The 19,691-nt window shown below is 44.6% G+C and overlaps 1 protein-coding gene across 1 annotated transcript in view; it reads left to right on the top strand.

Annotated features, from left to right (window-relative positions):
- Positions 1–405: 405 nt before the first annotated feature.
- Positions 406–19,691, top strand: part of SDC1 (syndecan 1) — a 35,562-nt gene continuing 16,276 nt past the window's right edge. The window contains exon 1 of the mRNA XM_033142922.1: positions 406–597. Coding sequence (XP_032998813.1) covers positions 529–597 — 69 coding nt within the window. The 5' untranslated portion in view covers positions 406–528. The remainder of the gene's footprint in view (positions 598–19,691) is intronic.

Below are 19,691 nucleotides of genomic sequence, written 5' to 3'. Positions count from 1 at the left end.
TTTTGCAATTGAACGCACACAGGGAGGAGGGACCCCGTAGCCGTCGCGGGGGGTTACTTTCCACACACGCTCCCAAGCTCTTCTCCCCTAAATGCACACGGAGCCGTCGGGGTTCGAAGCCGAGGTTCGGCGGCGACCCACGCAACCCGGCTGAAGGCGAAAGCTCGGCGGGAGGATTTCGTCAGCCACGCGGGAGAGAGGGAGAGAGGGAGGGCAAGGGCGGGGGGGGGAACCTCGGCGGGGCGAAGGAAGCTCTCCTTATGGTCCGAAGCGCAGGCAGGAGGGGGCGTGGCGGGCGGGTCGAGGGGCGGCGCCTCAGCCGGCCCGGGGGCGGGGCCTGGGCTCTAGGTGAAGGTTAGATTTATATATCAGAAGGCAGAAGAAGAAGCTCGTCCTGTGCTCCGTCTCCGCGCGTTTCGGTCCCGCAGCCGCCGGTGGCGAGAAGGCAGCGAGGAAGCAGCAGCCGAGGGTTTTACCTGCCTTACCTACCTACCTACCTACCTACCTACCTACCTACCTACCTTCGCGATGGCAAAGGCGGTCAGCGTGGCGCGGCTGCTGTGCGCTTTGGTCTTTTGCTCGCAGGCGCTGTCGGCGGTGAGTAGGCAGCGCGGGAGGCTCCCAGGGAGGGAGGGAGGCAGGGATGGTTGGCTACACGTGGTCGGCGCAGAGAAAGCCCAGAGCTCCGAGGGGACTCGGGAGCACTTTCCTTTTTTTTTTTGCGGCTGCCCCACTCCTCCTCGTTCCCCTCTCTTGGCCTGAACTGGAGGGAAACGCGGGACCTCCCCCCGGCCAACCCCCACCCGCGCGCCTTTTCCTTCCTCAGCCCTGCTGCGCTCCCGCGCCTGGAAAGCGGTTCCAGCTGGGGTCTTGGGAATGGTGGAAACACCGAAGCGCCTTTCCCCCCCTCCTTCCTTAAAACATTTCCCCCCCGCCGTCCGCCTCCCGGTGCGCCCTCCCCTTTCAACAGGTTCTGTGGCGCGGAGCCCTCTCGAAAAAGCCCAGCTTAGCGGGGTTCAATAATAGCCTATTGTGTCGGCGGGGGGATTCCAGAGCCGCGGCTGCCCCTGAAGGGTTTTAATTCAAACCAGACCATGGAGGCTCATAACCTGATTGGAATTTTTCTCCCTTCCACCTCAAAGCGCCTCTCTCTCTCTCTCTCTCTCTCTCTCTCTGCCGCCCTGCTCCTTCTTTCCCCCTCCTCCTCTTCTTCCCTCTCCACCTCCCTGTTCTTAGCCGGATATTCGCCTTGCTCTGGGAAGCGGCCTGCCCGCTTTGCTCCCTGGTTTTTTGTGTTGTGTGTTTTGTTTTTTTTTAAACTCCGAAGGGCAGGTTGCAACTCGGCTACCTAAGCCAGAAGTTGGCACGCCTTGTCCCCCTTAACGGCGGCTCTCCCTCTCTCCTCCCCCTCCCCCTCCCCAAAATAGTTATTCAATCATACTTTCTGTGTGTGCAGAAGTCCCTGGTTCTCATACAGGGGCTTCCTTGGAATAGGCTAGCTGGAGAAGTAGCAAGCAGGCAGGGCGGGCTGTGCCGGTTCACACGTTACAAAGCTTCTCTGTGGGAGGTGACTCCGGAGGCGCTGATGTGCCATCATGGGTGGGGAAGTTGCGACATATGGTAATCCTACAGATGATGTGTGAAGGACTTGGATTTTTTTTCACAGGGGTGGGGAAGCAAGGGTTTCTGGAACTAAGGTAGATGGGGTGCAAATGCACTTTTGCTAATTCATGCCCCTGTGAGAACTGAAAAGATGAGGTTGCTTTTGGAGTAGACAGACTTCTTCCTATAAACTTGTGATGGCCTGGAGAGCAATGACAGAGCCACCACAATTACTTAGTCCTGCCAAGTAGATCTTGGCAGATGCTTTGCTGACCAAAGTCACCCACACAACTTTCCTGCATTTCCCCAGCCATTTGACCTGAACGACCATTGGCTTTGTTCCCAAGAGGTGTAGAATCTTACACTTCAAAAAATTATAATCTTCCCAAGCAAAGTAGATGCCAAGGTCGCAGGTTCGATCCCTGTATGGGATGACTGCATATTCCTGAATTGCAGGGGGTTGGACTAGAGGGTCCTCAGGGGTCCCTTCCAACTGTACAATTTTATGCTTGTCCTCGTGACTGGTGGTGGCGGGGTAAAGGGAGAGCTTCTCACATCCTTATTGAGATGCCTGGATCCTTAAGATGGAGCTTGAATTTTGTTTCAAGGGTCCAAATAACAAGGGGCAGGGCTCTGGTTTTCAAAACGCCTGAAACAGCGGAACTGCTCAACACCCAAGCTTGAAGGCAGAACACTAATAGGTCTTCAAAGAGACTCTTTCTCTCTCTCCCCACACCTTTTGCTTGCACAAGCAAGAATCTTCTCTTTTATGCCTAAATGAAGTAATTTTCCCTTTCTAAGATAGTTTAATCAAATAGTTCAGGTACCAGCTGATAAAATGACACTTAAAACTAGATTGCATACAGGATAGTTCTCAAGAACACTTCTTTTTCCTAGTGTCGGACAGGATTAAACTTAATGATTAACTTGGTCCCACAAGGTATAATCAAAAAGGACATAGGTAGTTGTTGGGTACCTGCAACTTTCTGAACTGGCGCCTCTCAGCAGATGTAATACTGTATGACTTTAGAATACGTTGGCTTCTTTCCGTGCCTCATGTGACTTTAAAAATCTATTTCTATGGCTTGTGCAGTTAAAGCCTGAAACCTGGGTTTAAAAGCTTAAACCTGTTGCTTGATGTTCCCTATCATGTGCCCTCCCCCTTTGCCTATTTACATTGCACAGAGAATTGCATCATTAAAAAGTTTTAAAACGGCAGTGTGTACTTTGAATTCAGCAAGCATAAAGTTCCAGGCAATCATTCTGGATACTTGTACAGTTGCAGCAAAACTAAAGACAGACTTTTTTTTGCGGCTATACATCCGAAGCAAAATAATGTGTTGTCTGCATTGAAAATTACAGCCACAGAACATTAGTCTGTAAGTGAAAACAGACAGTATTAAAACTCTAGAACCTATAATAAATCTTAGTACTATCTCCCCCCCTCTGAGCACTGCACCAGCAGATGTCGCCACTGAATAAACAATGCTCGTCTTCTATCTGCCACTCCCATAGCGTCTACCTTGACAAATCTGGAAATTCACATGTTCGTACTTTTACAGCATGTCTGTGTCCTGTGCAAAATTTAATTTGCTTCACTTTTTCAATTTTAAAATTGATCTGTACCATTGCTCAACCAAGGCAGTAAGTACTGTAAAGAGAGTGTTTGGTGTGTGTACTCTTCTGACCTGCATGCAATAAAACAGGAGAGCCAATGGTTGAGCACTGGTGGTGCAAATTTCAGTCTGAACATGACTCGGTGTAGGTGAGAGCACATTTTTGCTTCTGCCATGGGTAGTGGCAGTGGCAAGGAAAGTGCCTGTCTAGCAGGCCTTTTTCAGATGTGGTGAATGTGCTTTTAATTACCTAGCTAAGAAAGTGTTGCTTCAACAGTCTTGGAAGTCTGCTGCGTCAGTTTTGCGGGATTCGGGCAGAATTAGGCATCGTAATGAGGAATCTGGAGCACTGTCTTTTTCATCTGTGCTGTGTCACTTTTGACTGAGGATGTGAGCAAGCTGCTTGGAGAAGTGTGGTCAACCACCCTCGACCTGCATTCTTGTCATCTTAAAGCTAGCTGATGGAGATTGACTGTTTGGGTCTAGACTAGAGGGTGATTAATGTGTCATTGCAGGAATGGTAGGGTAGAGTTCTCCCTTGCAGAAGGAAGTGGTGGGTCTTTTCCTTGAGCTGTTCCTTGCCCAGTGAGGTTCTCTTATCAGCTATCACATGCGTCACACAGTGGCGACTGTCCCCTTTGTGGTGGACAAAGCACCTTTGGGTATGCTTTGAGAAAACTGATTATCTTGGCCCATTCCAATTTAGTTTCTGACCTGGTCATGGCACTGAAACTGCCCTGGTTGATAATATTTGTTGGAACAGAGATGGAGGAGTGTGACCTCCCTCCTTGTTCTTTACCTTCTTGAATGGTACTGAAAGGTGGTTGAAGCTGCATTAAAGTGGTTCAGCTCCTGCCTTCAGGTCTCTTTTGAGAAAGTAGTTGCGAGTCGATGACCTGCCACCCACATGGAGTAAATAAAACACAAGGACACATGATTTTAGGTTAATGGGCAAAATAAGGCCACAACTTTATTGGTTACAGCATGTGAGTAGTATTGGCTTAGGCACCAGACAAGAGAACAACGCTTGACTCCACCCCGCCCGGTGGGGTGTCACATTAGGGTTAACAACCAGTGGGAGGAGCTTGTTGGTGCAAATACAACTGGAAGTTTCCCCTGACATCACCGGGGGTCGTGCCATGGCCCTAGCCACCAGCAGGGCATCGGACAGGATCCACGACTGCCGGATCTCTTTAACGGGATACCCAAAGGAGGTAGGTGATGGCCACAACCTGCCCTCCAACACACAACACATATTACATCACATATTAAATATTCCAATGCCTAACCACCACCCGAGCCCAAAGAGGCTCGCCGCCAATACCCTCACAGCTGCAACCAATCCCTAATGCTTTTGGTGATGTCTGCCAACCACATATCATTTCCTTGATCAGAAAGATGAACACCATCATTGCGAAACAGAGCCACCTCGCTGAACCGGATGTCAGGGTGCTCAATCACATGGCCATCCAGTTACGGGGAGGCCTGTTGTTCAGGGCAATGGGGATTATCTTGTAACGTACTGCAGGGCTCCATCTTACCCTCTATGCTACATAGCGTGCCCACATGTTCCCCATGGGAGCCGGCATCAGATTTGCCATGTCAATCTATAGCTGGTTCATCAGCTTCACCTTCTTTTGAACTTCCTGCTAGATTATTGCAATAATGCTCTACATTGGTCAGCCTTTGAGGATGATGCAGAAACTTCATTTGTTTCAAAACATGGCAGCCAGTTAACTGACCACAATCCCATTTACAATTCCTATAACCAGCTGCACTGGTTGGTTGCTACTTTGTTTGTGGGCCTAATTCAAGAGGTTTACATTGTTGAGACCACAAATTCAATTTTATGTTCACATTTAGAGCCTTAAATGACTTGTTTCCCAAATATCTGAAAAATCACCTTCCTTCCTTGATGTTTTGACACCTGAGATAAATATATAAAAGATGCATTCTGTTGAAATCAGTTAAAACAGGTTGTGATGATGATGATGATGATCATGTGTTGTAACCCATGGGTAGCCGACAGCGTTAGCCAGATGTTGTTGAACTGCAAGTCCGGTCATCCCTGACTGCTTGCTATGCTGGCTGGGGCTGAAGGGAGTTGGAATCACATATCATCTTGCAAATGCATTATACATAGGGCTACCTCTGAAAACGATGCAGAAACTTCAGCTGGTGGAAAATTCAGCAGCCAGGGAAAGATGGTTTGAGCATATTACTGTACACTGCTGCCAATTAGTTTCTGGGCCCAATTCAAAGTGCTGGTTTTGACCTATAAAGCTCAGGAACCGCAGTAGCCCAAGAACCACCTCTCCCTATGTGAACTACCCAGACTTTGCAATCACCATCTGAGGCCCTTCTTTGTGTGCTTCCTCCATGAGAGGTCCAGAAGGTGGCACTGGCAACACGAGAAAGTGCCTTTTCTGCAGTGGCTCCTTGTTTGTGCCATGCTGTCCCCAGGGAGGCTCACCTGGCACCTTCTTTAGACACCAGGCAAAAATGTTTCTCTTCAACCAGGCGTTCAGCTGATTAACATTCCATGGCTTTTAAAATGTGTTGTGCGAGGGAGGTTATTGGTTTATTTTTTGTTATGTATTTTGTATTCTCATTTTGCATCTTTCTGTTGCAAACAACCCTGGGATCTTGTGATGACGGGCAGTATACAAATTTAATAGATATAATTATAATTATAGTAACACCTGGAAGGCAACAGGGTTGGTTGTGTTAATTGATCCCTCTGTTTGCCATTTTGGCACGTTGCATGAAATTTCTCTCTGCTGAGCTGGCAGAGCAGGGTTCATTCACGCATGCAACTCATGACTCAGCGGAGCAGGCCATCTTGATAAGAACGCACATATGTTAACTAGCTCTAAGGCACATTGGTGCCAGTACTATTTACTTCAAGTTAGAGGTAATAAATCTGGAGTCTTGCTGTGCATATTTGGGGACAGTGTCCCCAAACTGCTTCAAGGGTTAAACATTGTAGAATGTACATCTGGAACAAGTTCATCTGTCGGAGCTCTGCTTATGTGTGCTGCACATGCCAAGTGAATAACTACTTAGCAACCTTGTAGCTAGACTTCACTCACTTACAAATCATCCCCACTTCAAGTCGTCTAGTTTCAACTCTGGTTAGGCTTTATACAGGTATGTGCTTTGTCAAAGAGCAGGGTATGATTTGTTGAAAACTTGTGGAGGCTCCTTGAATGTGACCCAACTTCTCACAGGAAGAGTCATGCCCGCAGAAAGTTGACTTCCTCCTGCCTATTCAAGTGGAGAGATACCTGGCAAAAGGTCTTGAAGTGTGCATGCACACGGAAGCTCATACCAAGAACGAACTTGTGGTTGTTGTTCAGTCATTCAGTCGTGTCCGACTCTTCGTGACCCCATGGACCAGAGCACGCCAGGCACGCCTATCCTTCACTGCCTCTCGCAGTTTGGCCAAACTCATGTTAGTAGCTTCGAGAACACTGTCCAACCATCTCATCCTCTGTCGTCCCCTTCTCCTTGTGCCCTCCATCTTTCCCAATATCCAGGGAGTCTTCTCTTCTCATGAGGTGGCCAAAGTACTGGAGCCTCAACTTCAGGATCTGTCCTTCTAGTGAGCACTCAGGGCTGATTTCTTTAACAATGGATAGGTTTGATCTTCTTGCAGTCCATGGGACTCTCAAGAGTCTCTTCCAGCACCATAATTCAAAAGCATCAATTCTTCGACTATCAGCCTTCTTTATGGTCCAGCTCTCACTTCTGTATATTACTACTGGGAAAACCATAGCTTTAACTATGCGGACCTTTGTTGGCAAGTTGATGTCTTTGCTTTTTAACGAACTTAGTTGGTCTCTTAAGGTGCTACTGGAAGGAATTTTTTATTTTATTTTGTTTTGATAAAAGTACTGCAAGTTTAGTTGCTGCAAACCCTTCAGACTAGCCTTACTCAGTGTTGGGCAACAAACTTGCCTCATTTGTTTACTGAGGGAGATAATCCACCAACCTGTTCTTCCTTGTATATTGTTTAGAAGTAACATGGCATACTCATGGCTTGTCTTTGAAATACAGTAAGTATGCCAGGATTGAGTTTTGGGCTCCGAATGATCTTTCAGTCAGTCCGTCAGTCAGTCAGTCTCTCTCTCTCTCTCTCTCTCTCTCTCTCTCTCTGTCTCTCATATTTATATTTGCATCTAAACATTCCCACACTAAAATCCTTACTTGCTGCCAAGCAAGTCCATTGATTTCTCCAGTGAAGTGGCTTTCCTGTAGAGTGACATTGTTAAGAGTTGGGATGTAAAAAAATAATTGGCTGTGATTCTTTCCCCGTTTTTTTTGCCTGCATTCTGAGCTTTTGTGGTGGTTTGAGTAAAGGTGAATTTAATTAGCAGTGGAACCTTAGTAAGGAAAGGTGATATTTTTCTAGTAGCACCATAACCTGGGTATTGGGTGTGGAGGAGCCCTCTTTAGACTTTGACCCATCTCTTCTACCCTTACGTAGGCCTGTATAGCCTTTCCTCCTATTTCACTTTAAAACATAATTTCAACTGTAGTGGTGACTCGACATTTTACAGCTACCCAGCTATACAGACTGAGTAGTTTACTGTTGTTTGAAACTGCAAGACTCCTTACTGCTGCAACCTTAATGAGCCTGCTCATCTGAAATGGTTAGATCTGTTTTACCCTGGGGGTCAAGCAAGAAATCCAGTACAGTATTGCTTCCTTATGGACAGAAGAGACGAAGCAGTAAAACTCTACCATTTTGGTAGAGAGGGAAACTGTCCTGGTGCTCTCCAGATGCAGAACGACAGCTTCCACTGTTCCTGACCAGGGTGGATTTGAGAGCCAGTGTGGTGTAGTGGTTAAGAGCGGTAAACTTGTAATCTGGGGAACCGGGTTTGCGTCTCCACTCCTCCACATGCAGCTGCTGGTTGACCTTGGGCCAGTCACACTTCTTTGAAGTCTCTCAGCCCCACTCACTCACCTCACGGAGTGTTTGTTGTGGGGGAGGAAGGGAAAGGAGAATGTTAGCCGCTTTGAGACTCCTTCGGGTAGTGAAAAGCAGGATATCAAATCCAAACTCTTCTTCTTAAATCAAATCGATTTAAATCATGATTTAAATTACTAGTCAGAAAGACTTGATTTTTTTTTAAACAGAAAGGGTCATTCTTCCTGGTATAATCTTAATATTTACAACCAGATGAAGATTTCATTTTTGGAATAATAATTTTTCAGAGTAGTTTTTACAGTTATATATAAAAAAATACTGATTTGGTTATACTATTAGAAATACATAGGCAGATAATTATGAAATTATTGTGAGGTTGAATAAGTTAACTGTTTATATTTGGACAACTTTTCTGCTGTACTTTATTGGAAGGAGAAAAATAATATTTTCCTTAATAAGAATTTAAACAATTTATTTAACTAAAACAATAACATTATAGCATGTGCATCCATGTTCTTTAACTGATGTGGTTAAATGATTTTTAAAAACAAAAAACCTTAGATGAATAGCCTTTGGATTATAATGTAACTTAAATAGAAAACAATCTTTGGAAAGATTTTTTCCTTCAAAAGCATTTTATTTTAAAAATCCGATTTTTAAAAAACTGATTTAAATAAAAAAATATTTTTTAAAAAATAATAATAATAATACATCATTTATTTTTATCCACCCTGTTCCTGACCATTCACCCTGCTGTCTGAGACTGATGGCAGTGGTAGCCCAAGACATGTGGATCTTGCCACATTGCAGAAGGCTTATCCAGAAGTACTGGATGAACTCTTAACACTTACATTGCTTTAAAATAATGCGGCTAGCTAGTCTCAAGCAGCAGCAGGTGAATTTCTCTTGATTTTAGAAGTAGCTGCTGTGCTGTAAAATCCAACTAGAAAATTTCAGCAAGCAATCGTAGCCAGTGACTCGCAAGACGTTACCTTAGCCTCTTGAGATTTCAGGTGGTGGGCATTTTCTGGGAAATGCTAGCTCTGAATGGGCAGAGATTTTATGGAGAGACATTCAATCTCCCCTCCATCCACTCACTGAAATGGTTCAGCCCAGTGTCAGCTGCATCATGTACAGCCGCTGACAACTTGAGTTGCGTCTTCTTTGGGAAGTTCTTAGGAGCTCTGAGGGTAGGGAGAGATCTCTGACATCCGAGCACTCAGTAATGACTCCTGTCTGAATGGCTTTCATCCAACATGGAACTCTTTGTCCACTTATAATTGTTGCCAGTAACATTTGCACCCAGAGGACAAACGTTGCATCTAGAGAACAAAGCTCTGGTTGCTCAATCCGCTGCTTCGTTTGGAAGATGGACACGAACTAACAGAAAGGCAACTCAAAAGAGTTTGCATAGCATTGCTCTGCTGCCCACCTCTCCAGTCTGAGGATTTGGGTTGAGAAATGACCGTGGATGAATATTTCATAGGCACCTTTTCATTTCTGAGACTTTCCATTCTGACATTTAACTCATTGTTTATGTTCAGAAGGTTGCCTCTTGTCACCAGTGGCCACCACAACTCTGATTGCAGTGCATATAAATTATGAATTAACGGCCCCTCCTTGGAAAGATGTGTCAAATTCATATGGGGGGGGGGGAGAAAACTGAACGCTTGACCCTGGCTGCACAGTTCTGTATCAGTAACTGATAACTTGCTTGCTGGCCTGTGTGGTGTAGTGGTTAAGAGCAGTGGACTCGTAATCTGGTGAACCGGGTTCGCGTCCCTGTTCCTCCACATGCAGCTGCTGGGTGGCCTTGGGCTAGTCACGCTTCTCTGAAGTCTCTCAGCCCCACTCACCTCACAGAGTGTTTGTTGTGGGGGGAGGAAGGGAAAGGAGGTTGTTAGCCGCTTTGAGACTCCTTAGGGTAGTGATAAAGTGACATATCAAATCCAAACTCCTCTTCTTCTTACTCAACTTTAGTTTATTTGGTGTGTTTAAATATTGCATCAAAGTACGTATAATCTGTGGGTGCACCTGGGAAATAGAGTTGAATAATAATAATAATAATTTATTTATACCCCGCCCATCTGGCTGAGTTTCCCCAGCCACTCTGGGTGGCTCCCAATTGAGTGTTAAAAACAATACAGCATTAAATATTAAAAACTTCCCTAAACAGGGCTGCCTTCAGATAATAGGATAGCTGCTTATTTCCTTGACATCTGATGGGAGGGCGTTCCACAGGGCAGGTGCTGCTACCGAGAAGGCCCTCTGTGGTTCCCTGTTACCTCACTTCTCGCAATGAGTGAACTGCCAGAAGGCCCTCGGCGCTGGATCTCAGTGTCCGGGCTGAGCAATGGAGGTGGAGACGATCGTTCAGGTATACAGGACCGAGGCCGTTTGATTGAAGCCAGTATGAGTTACCTTTGATTTAGGGGAGATCATTGCATAATAAACAGGACTTCTGAAAATCTGCATGAAAATAATAGTGCAATGGAGAACATACTGCAAGGCTTGTCCATCAGCTTCAGTAGAATATTAAAGGTATCTCTATTAAACATTACTCCAGTCCGCAGTGTTTCTGAAGCAGCAGGGGGAGAACTTGAAACACCCCAGCAACTTCTGTTTCTTTAAAAAAACCAAAACGGGTTCCTGTGTGGAATGTGGGTTCCATAAATTACCAAATTGGCTATTCCCCTGTCTTCATGCCTCCTCAGAATTACCCCCAATTCTCTACACTCTCAAGAAATGAACTCTTCCTTAATTCTTCAAACCTTACAACTCCAAATTCTTCCAACCTTCCTCCTTTATTTTGCCACAGTGCAACTGCAAACTTACAACAGCATAAAACCCTTTTAGCGGTTGTAGAAATGGCAGTGACATTGCACTTCTGCAACTTTCATGCTCGTTTAAAGGTTAATTTCCCAAGGGTTACAGACGGAGCCTAACTCGGTCAACAGTTAATTGGAGAAGAGATCGAAGCTGCTTAACGTAATTGGGAAAATAGTAGTTTAGGGAGTTCTGCACACTTGACATAATTCTGAGCCTTCATATATGCACCTGTCATTGTATTATATTGTATTTGTGTGGTTAGCAACATGCCTGGCTGATTAAACAGTAGCACGCTCATGCTCTTTGTGTAGCTCAGGGTTTCCCAAACTTGCCTCTCTAGCTGTTTTTGGACTACAACTCCTACCATCCTGAGCTAACTAGTGGTCAGGGATGATGGGAACTGTACTCCAAAAACATCTGGAGACCCAAGTTTGGGAAACCTTGGCATCTTAAAGGCTAGCTGATTGTATCATGGCATAAAAACTTTGTGAACTACAGTCTGCTTCATCAGATGTGCATGTGTAAAGTGTCACCTTCAGTTGCAGGCATACAACTCTTAAGGCAGTGTTTTTCAACCTTTTTTGGGCAAAGGCACACTTGTTTCATGAAAAAAATCACGAGGCACACCACCATTAGAAAATGTTAAAAAAATTAACTCTGTGCCTATATTGACTATATATAAAGTAATTTTTCAATTTTTCCCACGGCACACCAGGCAACATCTCGCGGCACACTATGTGCCGCGGAACAGTGGTTGAAAAACACTGTCTTAAGGGATGAGGGGAGATTTAAGTTGTAAGCAGTAGGACCAGAGGGAGCTGAAAGGCATGAAGTACAGATAATGATAATTCAATCAGAACTAGAATGTGTTCCTGGAAAATAAGGTCGGTGTCCTTTTGCGATAGCAGTGGCTAACTAGCAAATCAGTCAGCTTGGGATTGTCTGTGGTGGGGAGGTGAAACAGTTGCCTTTATACAGACTCAAATAAATACAATTCAACTTTGCAGTTTTGTGCTGGTGTCTCCCTTTGAAATGAATTGCTTTGTTCAGCTATGGTCCCCCTTAAGATCAGTAGCAGAAATTCTCTCCTAGTCTATGATACGTTATTTCTGATGTCAGATTTGTGTCCATGGATTCTTTTGTATAGAGACTATCCTGTTGTCCTATGCAGAACACAAAAGGACACTGCTGGCAGGTGACCTAAACAGAAGCTGTCAAGAGTTGGTGAAAGGAACAGTTCAGTTGATGAATGCACACTTTTAATTTAATGATTCTCTTAATAATATCACTGTCTGCCTGGCAAGCAGGCCCAAATTTTCTGAAGCGTGTGTGTAACCCAGGTGCCTCAGAACGATAGGTAGAGGGTTACTTGGAGCTTGAAACACAAACACCAGCATGTACTTGGTGTCTTCCAGCCAACAAAATGGCACCATAAAATAATTACATCTCTTCATATTACAGTGTGGTAGAAGTGTACCAATCTAACAAGGGAAGAGATGGTGCTAGCTTTTGTGTTCCCCTGTAAAGTTGTGTAATTTGTGGATTGGATTAGCCTTTCTGTTACCTTGAGACTGTGCAAGACTAAACTCTTGAGAAATCTCAGTATGGTAAGCAGAATTGCCACAGGTTCTTGAGTTCCAGGAATGGGACTTTTATGCAGGCCTGTCTTAAGCTCCAAAATGTTTTTAGTACTATCATAAGGAGCCTGATTTTAGTAGATGCGAGTCCCTGTGCTCCATGTTCTCAAAACATACCTCATAGTTGAAAGCAAATGTTGTAGGCTGTTGGCTAGGAATGAAGTTTAGCTCAGATTTGCACCTAGGGTCAACTGGTTGCAAGACTTCGATCTCCCAAACTTTATTTTCTCAAATGCTCAGAATTTGAGCTTTTGAGAAAGGAAATCCAGCAGTGTATCTAAACTTCTTATCTCCTGGGATTTATTTCAGCCTGGATGTTGTTCCATGTTTATGCATTTGTTTGCATTCTGTTTTTCCATCTTACAAGCCACCCTGGGGATGCTGACTTGCGCCGAAGGCTTTTATTAAAACAGTTTGATGGTTTGGTAACATGGGAAGAGAAAGGCCGCTGTCAATTACAGTCAAAGCTAAATAACTTCCTGGTTCAAACGTGGTGGCTATATGAATCACGGCTTAGCTAATCCTGCTCCCTGTCCATTTTTAATACATAGGGAGGAGAAGAAAGCAACTCTGCCTGAAGGCTTATGAATCTTCTAACTGCCTTTATAGTCCCATATAGATGAAGTCTGTCGAAAATACTGTGTGCAGCTAACACCAATGCATGCTGCTTAAATTATAAAACAGGAACGTCCAACAGGTAGATCGTGATCTACTGGTAGATCACTGGATGTCTGTGGTAGATCACTGGACATTTGTGGTAGATTGCGGTAGATCCCCCCCCCCGAAAATGCTTTGGCTCCCCCCCAAAAGCTCAACAACTTTACCTGTCAATAACGATGGGTAGCTCACAGCCAGTACAGTGGTACCTCGGGTTACAGACGCTTCAGGTTACAGACGCTTCAGGTTACAGACTCTGCTAACCCAGAAATAGTACCTTGGGTTAAGAACTTTGCTTCAGGATGAGAACAGAAATCATGTGGCAGCAGCAGCAGGAGGCCCCATTTGCTAAAGTGGTGCCTCAGGTTAAGAACAGTTTCAGGTTAAGAACAGACCTCCAGAACGAATTAAGTTCTTAACCCGAGGTACCACTGTATTTTTATAATGTGAGTAGATCATGGTCTCTTGGGAGTTGGAAGTGCCTGTTATAAAGGGTTTGCCCCATCCTGTTTTGATGGAGTGAACTCCTACGTGGACTTGCACCTACATAGTCTCCCATTAAAAAGTGTGATCTCCAGCTGTTCTTCCTCAAAATGGGAAAGGATCAGGGGTATGGTTTCTCTTTCCCTCCCACACCCCTTTTCAGGAAACAATGTTTGATAGCTTCTAATGGATGGAGTTTGATTAGTGAAAACTATAGAAAGCACAAGAGCGACTACTTCTGAAACCACCTCTTTTTTGCTTGTTGTGACTGAGCACAATACCAATGCTGTTCTTATTTTCTTATAAGGAGGGGAAATACTTGGGAATATTGTGTTTACTGGCTGAGGGAGGCGGCGTACAGCTTCCGGGTCATGTGGCCCGCAAGACTAAGCCGCTTCTGGCAAACCAGAGCAGCGCACGGAAACGCCGTTTACCTTCCCTCCGGAGCGGTACCTATTTATCTACTTGCACTTTGACGTGCTTTTGAACTGCTAGGTTGGCAGGAGCAGGGATGGAGCAACGGGAGCTCACCCCGTCATTGCGGGGATTCGAACCGCCGACCTTCCGATCGGCAAGCCCTAGGCTCTGTGGTTTAACCCACAGCGCCACCCGCGTCCCTAGGTCAGGGTAAAGTCTTGCAAACAAAAAATTGGTCATGAAAGCACCATTTTAGTCCAAAGTTTAGGCTACTGTACTGAGCAAACTGATAATACCAGTATCTACCAATAACCAAAAATCAGCTCTAGGCTGCAACACTCGCACAGTTGGAACTGCTAGGCATTGTGGGAGTTCAGCTGATCTAGTTTGGCATGATATAACGCCTAAGGTGCAATTGGATGATCTAAACATTGTCTAGCAGGCAGTGCTTGTTCTTTTCTGATCTAAGGCCTGTTTAGACTCGATGGTAAAGCACCTCCTGGCTTCTAGGAACCTTTTGGCTAACTTGGCGTAGAGGCTTTTCACACATTTGATGGAAAATGATTGATAAGAGGCCCTGCAGTCTACAGATTCATCTGACAAAGCAGATTAATCTATGAGCATTCTAGCTGCAAGAGAGGAGTCTAAGGTGACACACAACTCCTTGTTATTGGAAAGTTCTCCTGCACAGTATAAAACACTTGACGCCATTGCAAGTTCTGGACATGTACGGTATGAGAATGGGGAAGCTACTTGATTAGATATCAAAAGGTGCAGCTCTCCCATGCCATCTTAACTGTTGGTAAATGATAAGGGAGCTCTCAATAGGACCTTGCACATTTACCAAGTTGTACTTGAAGGGTCCTTATAGTTTTTCTATGAAGAGCCTTGGAGCCAGCTTTTTTCATTGGTTTTCTTCCCTGTACATGTCCTCTTGGAAGTAAGTGTCCCTGAATTCCATGGAACTTGTTCCCAGGTAAGTTATGCACAGATTTGCAGACCAATTCTCTCTCTCTCTCTCTCTCTCTCTCTCTCTCTCTCCCCCCCCCCCAATCCTTTCTTACCTTACAGCTCTTGCCATCTTAAGCTTAACATGGTTTTAATTATTATTTAATGTCCGGGTATTCTGCAAATATTGCACCTTGTGAAATGTGAATCCAAGAATATGTAGCGTTGAAAGGCAGAAGTAAGCTTTGCTGAAAAGGGCAGCAGTAGTATTCTAGTGGCAAGCTATTCAGTTTTGCAACACAGCTTCAAAGTTGTTCCAAGAGAGACTGTTGGCTCCATAAGGGTAATGGGATATATGGTGGCTCACAGGATAAAAAGAGTCTCATAAATGGTTTCCACAGGTGAGAGTGCATGGCCTCTTGTTTGCCTGAAAATACAGATACTGTATTGACCCTAGATATCTGCAATACATGGAGGTTGCATTATAACAAAAGGGGGGAATAGCATTGAAAACCTGCCTTTTGTAGATTGCCTCAAGTGATTTGTAGGCTGATACATACTCCTGCTCAAAACGCCATGCATGCTCCAGAAGCAAATTCAATTGAACTCCATGGTATTTTCTTATGAATAAAAAAGCATGCATAGGGTTGTCCTGTTAAGGGAATGGAAGTGATGGAGAGTGAAACTTCACATGCATATTTGTTCCTGACTTTTGTATTATTTTAGATTTACTTGGTCTGTGGTTATTCCTCCCCCCCCCTTTTTTTAATCTATCTGAATAGATTCTCCATGTGATGGCAGCAATTTCAGATACCTCACAGAGGAAAGAACCTTGTTTGAAACTTCATACCAAACACTGGGCCAAACTAGTGATGATATAAGAGTTCTTATCATCTGTCATGATTTTTTAACAGCTGCAGATTCTCTCCCCCCCCCCCCAATTGGAACTGTGAGGAGAGTTTCAACCTCCCACATCTGTTTTCCAATGGGGACAACAATTTTAAGCCAGGAAAACATGAGGGGTGAATTATTAGCACTCAACACACACAAACACACAGCCCCTATCCTTACATATTAATTTAATGACATACAGTGCTAACTGCAGATACTGCATATCACAAGTATTTATGTTTGGAAAAACCCACCAGCAATTTAAGACAACAGAAACAAGTATATTTGCCAATGTGGTGCTTGGGTATAATGGATGTCTTTTAAAAATGAAATAAACAATGCTCCATAGTTGCATGAAGGCTGCATATTATGGGTTACCTAGAAGAGGACGGGGGATTATAGTTCAGGATATTTGAGATTTAGATTCACGTCCCTATTGACCAATAGCAGGGAGTACTGAATGTTATTTCAAGTTTGTCTCCTTTAGTATGTTGTCAGTACCTGCAATTGTAGCTGCCTCAATGCCAAGTTTGGCCTATTATGTTTTGGTTGCATCTGAAATTCCCAATTCTCAACCCCACCCTTCAATTGAGAAGCTTAGAGGCACAATGCATGTTGTACTCTTCTCTGCACTAAATTGAGGGCTTTACTCAATGAACTGTGGCTTAAAGTGGCATGCTGAGGCATGACTAAATACACAATAGTCCTTCACAATGGAAATCTTTTTTTTATATATACCTTCAGTCTATCAAAATGTCTTTTGACTCAAGGTTAAAGCTAATTCGAGAGAAAATTGGCCCACGTACTCAATCAGCACCGTGTTTAATTAAATTCAGGAGGGGTGTGTGAGCGAGTAGATGAGAATCTGCTTCAGACAGCCAGTCTGCAAGTGTCCAAAAAGTAATAAAAAGTTTACCTTGGCAACACTTTGTATACTACCTGCTTCTTGGTGGGACTAACTGATTAGAATATCGCAAGGGGAAAAAATTACGCGAGCTCTCAGAGCAAGCATCAATGCCAAGCATGAAACCTATGCATGCAGGGATACAAGGCATGCATAGGTTTCATGCTTGGCATTGATGCTTGCTCTTGTATATCATCTGAACCACTCCTCTAGCATTTGAGTAACTTTGCAGTTTGAAAGCTAAGTTGTATGCTAGACCGACATGTTTGTAGACTGAATAAAAGCAAGATGGTATCTTATGGAGCGTGGGCCTCAGGAGCAGCTTCTTATTTTGACGAGCTTCCCTAGGACCCTTGTATTGCAAGGCTTTGTACCCCAGTCCTATTGCAATGTGCATGGTTAAAACTGGAATTTGCTGCCGTAAGTGTATGACTGTAAAAGGGGGTTAAACAAATGCATGGAGGTTGGGGTAAATTCATAGCTGTCCAAGTTTCGGATTTGAAAATAAGGGATCAGCAGCCTCACCTATCCCGGGGACAGTCACATGGCAGTGGTGGGCGGAGCCAGAAGCAAAAGTGGGCGGCACTGGTGTGAACGCGTGCAGTAGGCTTACTGTATTTTGGAAATGCTGCCCGTGGGCTACGACGCCTGTAAGCGCGGGAAATGGCTCCCGCTTGCTTTGAGGCTGCAAGGAGGCGAGGTCTTCCTAGTCCCTGGCCAGCAGGGGGAGGGAGAGGAGCTGCTTCCTTTTGAAAAAACGGGAAATTAAAGGGATATAAAAAATAAGGGATAGCAGCGGGAAACTGCCTTGAAATAAGGGAGATTCCCGGGGGAAACGGGATACTTGACAGCACTGGGGGTAATGTTCTTTCTGCTTCCAGTGTCGGAGGCAGCATGCCTCTGAATACCAGTTCCTGGGAATAACGAGTGAGGAAAAGTGGTGCTGCATATAGACATAGGACCTAGGTTGGGGTCTTCCTATTCAGGCACCTGTTTGGCCACTGTGAGAACAGGATTCTGGACTTGATGGGTCTTCGGCAAGACTCTTATGTTCCTCACTGTGCTAGCAACTATGACTCAAAGCAATTCTCTCCTGTTCTCTTATGGCCAGTTCAGACTCCATTAGTGTGTGCGCGCGCGCACACACACACACACATATATATATATGTTAGGATTTTTATTTTTGCATCCCAATGTGCATTGCTTCACACTTGCTTACTCTGAACAGTGTTTGCCATTTTTATTTCCCATTTCATCCAGTTTGGAGAGTTCCATTTGCAACCCCTTGCAACTGCTTTACTTTTGTGCAGTTGGCCAGCTTCTACATAAACTCACATGCCCCCTTGCTATCCTCTATCTAGGCAATCGAAAATAATTATCAGAGTTACGGACATATTCGAGCAAAAAAAAAAAAGTGCTTAAGTGTGTGAAGCAAGGCAAGTGAGGAATCTGGCCTAGAGAGAGGCTCAAGGGTCAGGCAGAGGCCTGGAGGGCCTAATTGGGGCCCAGGGGTAGTTAAAAGGTATCCCAAATCCATTTCCTTGGGGGGGGGGCTCCAATTTCTCCATCCCTCCATTGTGAGAACTGTCAGCTTTTTCCTGTTTCTTAACCTGGTCCAGAAGATCACCTGCCCTATTTTCCCATAACTGCTAAGCTCACTAAGGTGTCTCTGATGAGGACTTTGTCAAAAGCTTGTTGAAAGTTCAAGTACACAAACGAAATGAAAACATAAATCAAGTTCAAGCAAAAAGGCAGCAGAAGAATGAGGAATTCCAGTGTGAGAGTTGTCTAATGCTTGGCCAAATGTTCTCTTCGTGCCCCAAAACCTGGAATGGTGCAGGAGAAACCTCCTAGTAAGGGAATTCCATAGACAAGGTGCCATGACTGGAAAAGGTTGTTCTGGTTGCCACTCACATTACTTCTGATGGCAGGGGGACTTGCAGAGTCTTTATATACATATAATCTTAATACACAGATTATATACATATAATCTTCCTTTTTTGGCTTATTTATTGACAATTTTGCAAATACAAAAAAGAGAAAGAGAAAAAAAAATCACTTGAAAACAAAAATGACATAACTTTAAAAAAAGATAAATAATTTCCCCTTTCCCACCCCACCCCGCCACCCTGTGATGGCTTCCAGCTTTCCCTATATTGCATTTCGCCCCTTAATTATAATATACATATAATCTTAATACACAGGTAGAGTTGTGCAAGAGGAGGATGGTTTTTAGTATCCAGGCCACATACAGATGTGCTCAGGTTGTCGGCTTTCAGCTTATCCACCGTTTTGAGGGTCAGATCTGTTTCTACCATAAGCATGATGGTGCCACATCAAGCTTTCAGAAGGTGGCTCCTTGTGAAATTGTTAGTTCCGGAGCCTTAGTTGTAAGCCTTGGGGGCTGCTTGTGGAATACATCAACAGAAGGCCCTTTGCCTACGTAAACAGGTCCCTAGACTGCTCAGTGCCATGCAGCTGGCTTTGCTGTGCTCAGATCAGAGATAACCTTCACAGCTCAGCAGGCCTCACAGAGCTGAAAGATAAGAGCATGTGGGTGTGTTTGTGTCTTCATCTGTGAGGGCTGATGGAAAAGACATCTGTATATGGTTTGTTAAGTAGAAAGGAATTGGCCGTCACCTCTGCTGGGAGGAGTCTTAAGTAAAAATAATAAAAAAGTTAGCTTGATGGGCTTAATGTGCTTTTCCAACCACAGGGAATAAGTGCAGCTTGCGATCACCCTTTCAGCTCTGTCATAAAATTTGCTGCAA

Source organism: Lacerta agilis, chromosome 3, assembly GCF_009819535.1.
Source record: "Lacerta agilis isolate rLacAgi1 chromosome 3, rLacAgi1.pri, whole genome shotgun sequence".
Classification (NCBI taxonomy): Eukaryota; Metazoa; Chordata; class Lepidosauria; order Squamata; family Lacertidae; genus Lacerta; species Lacerta agilis.
Note: the sequence above shows the minus strand (reverse complement) of the source record. Positions and strands in the feature narration are given on the sequence as shown.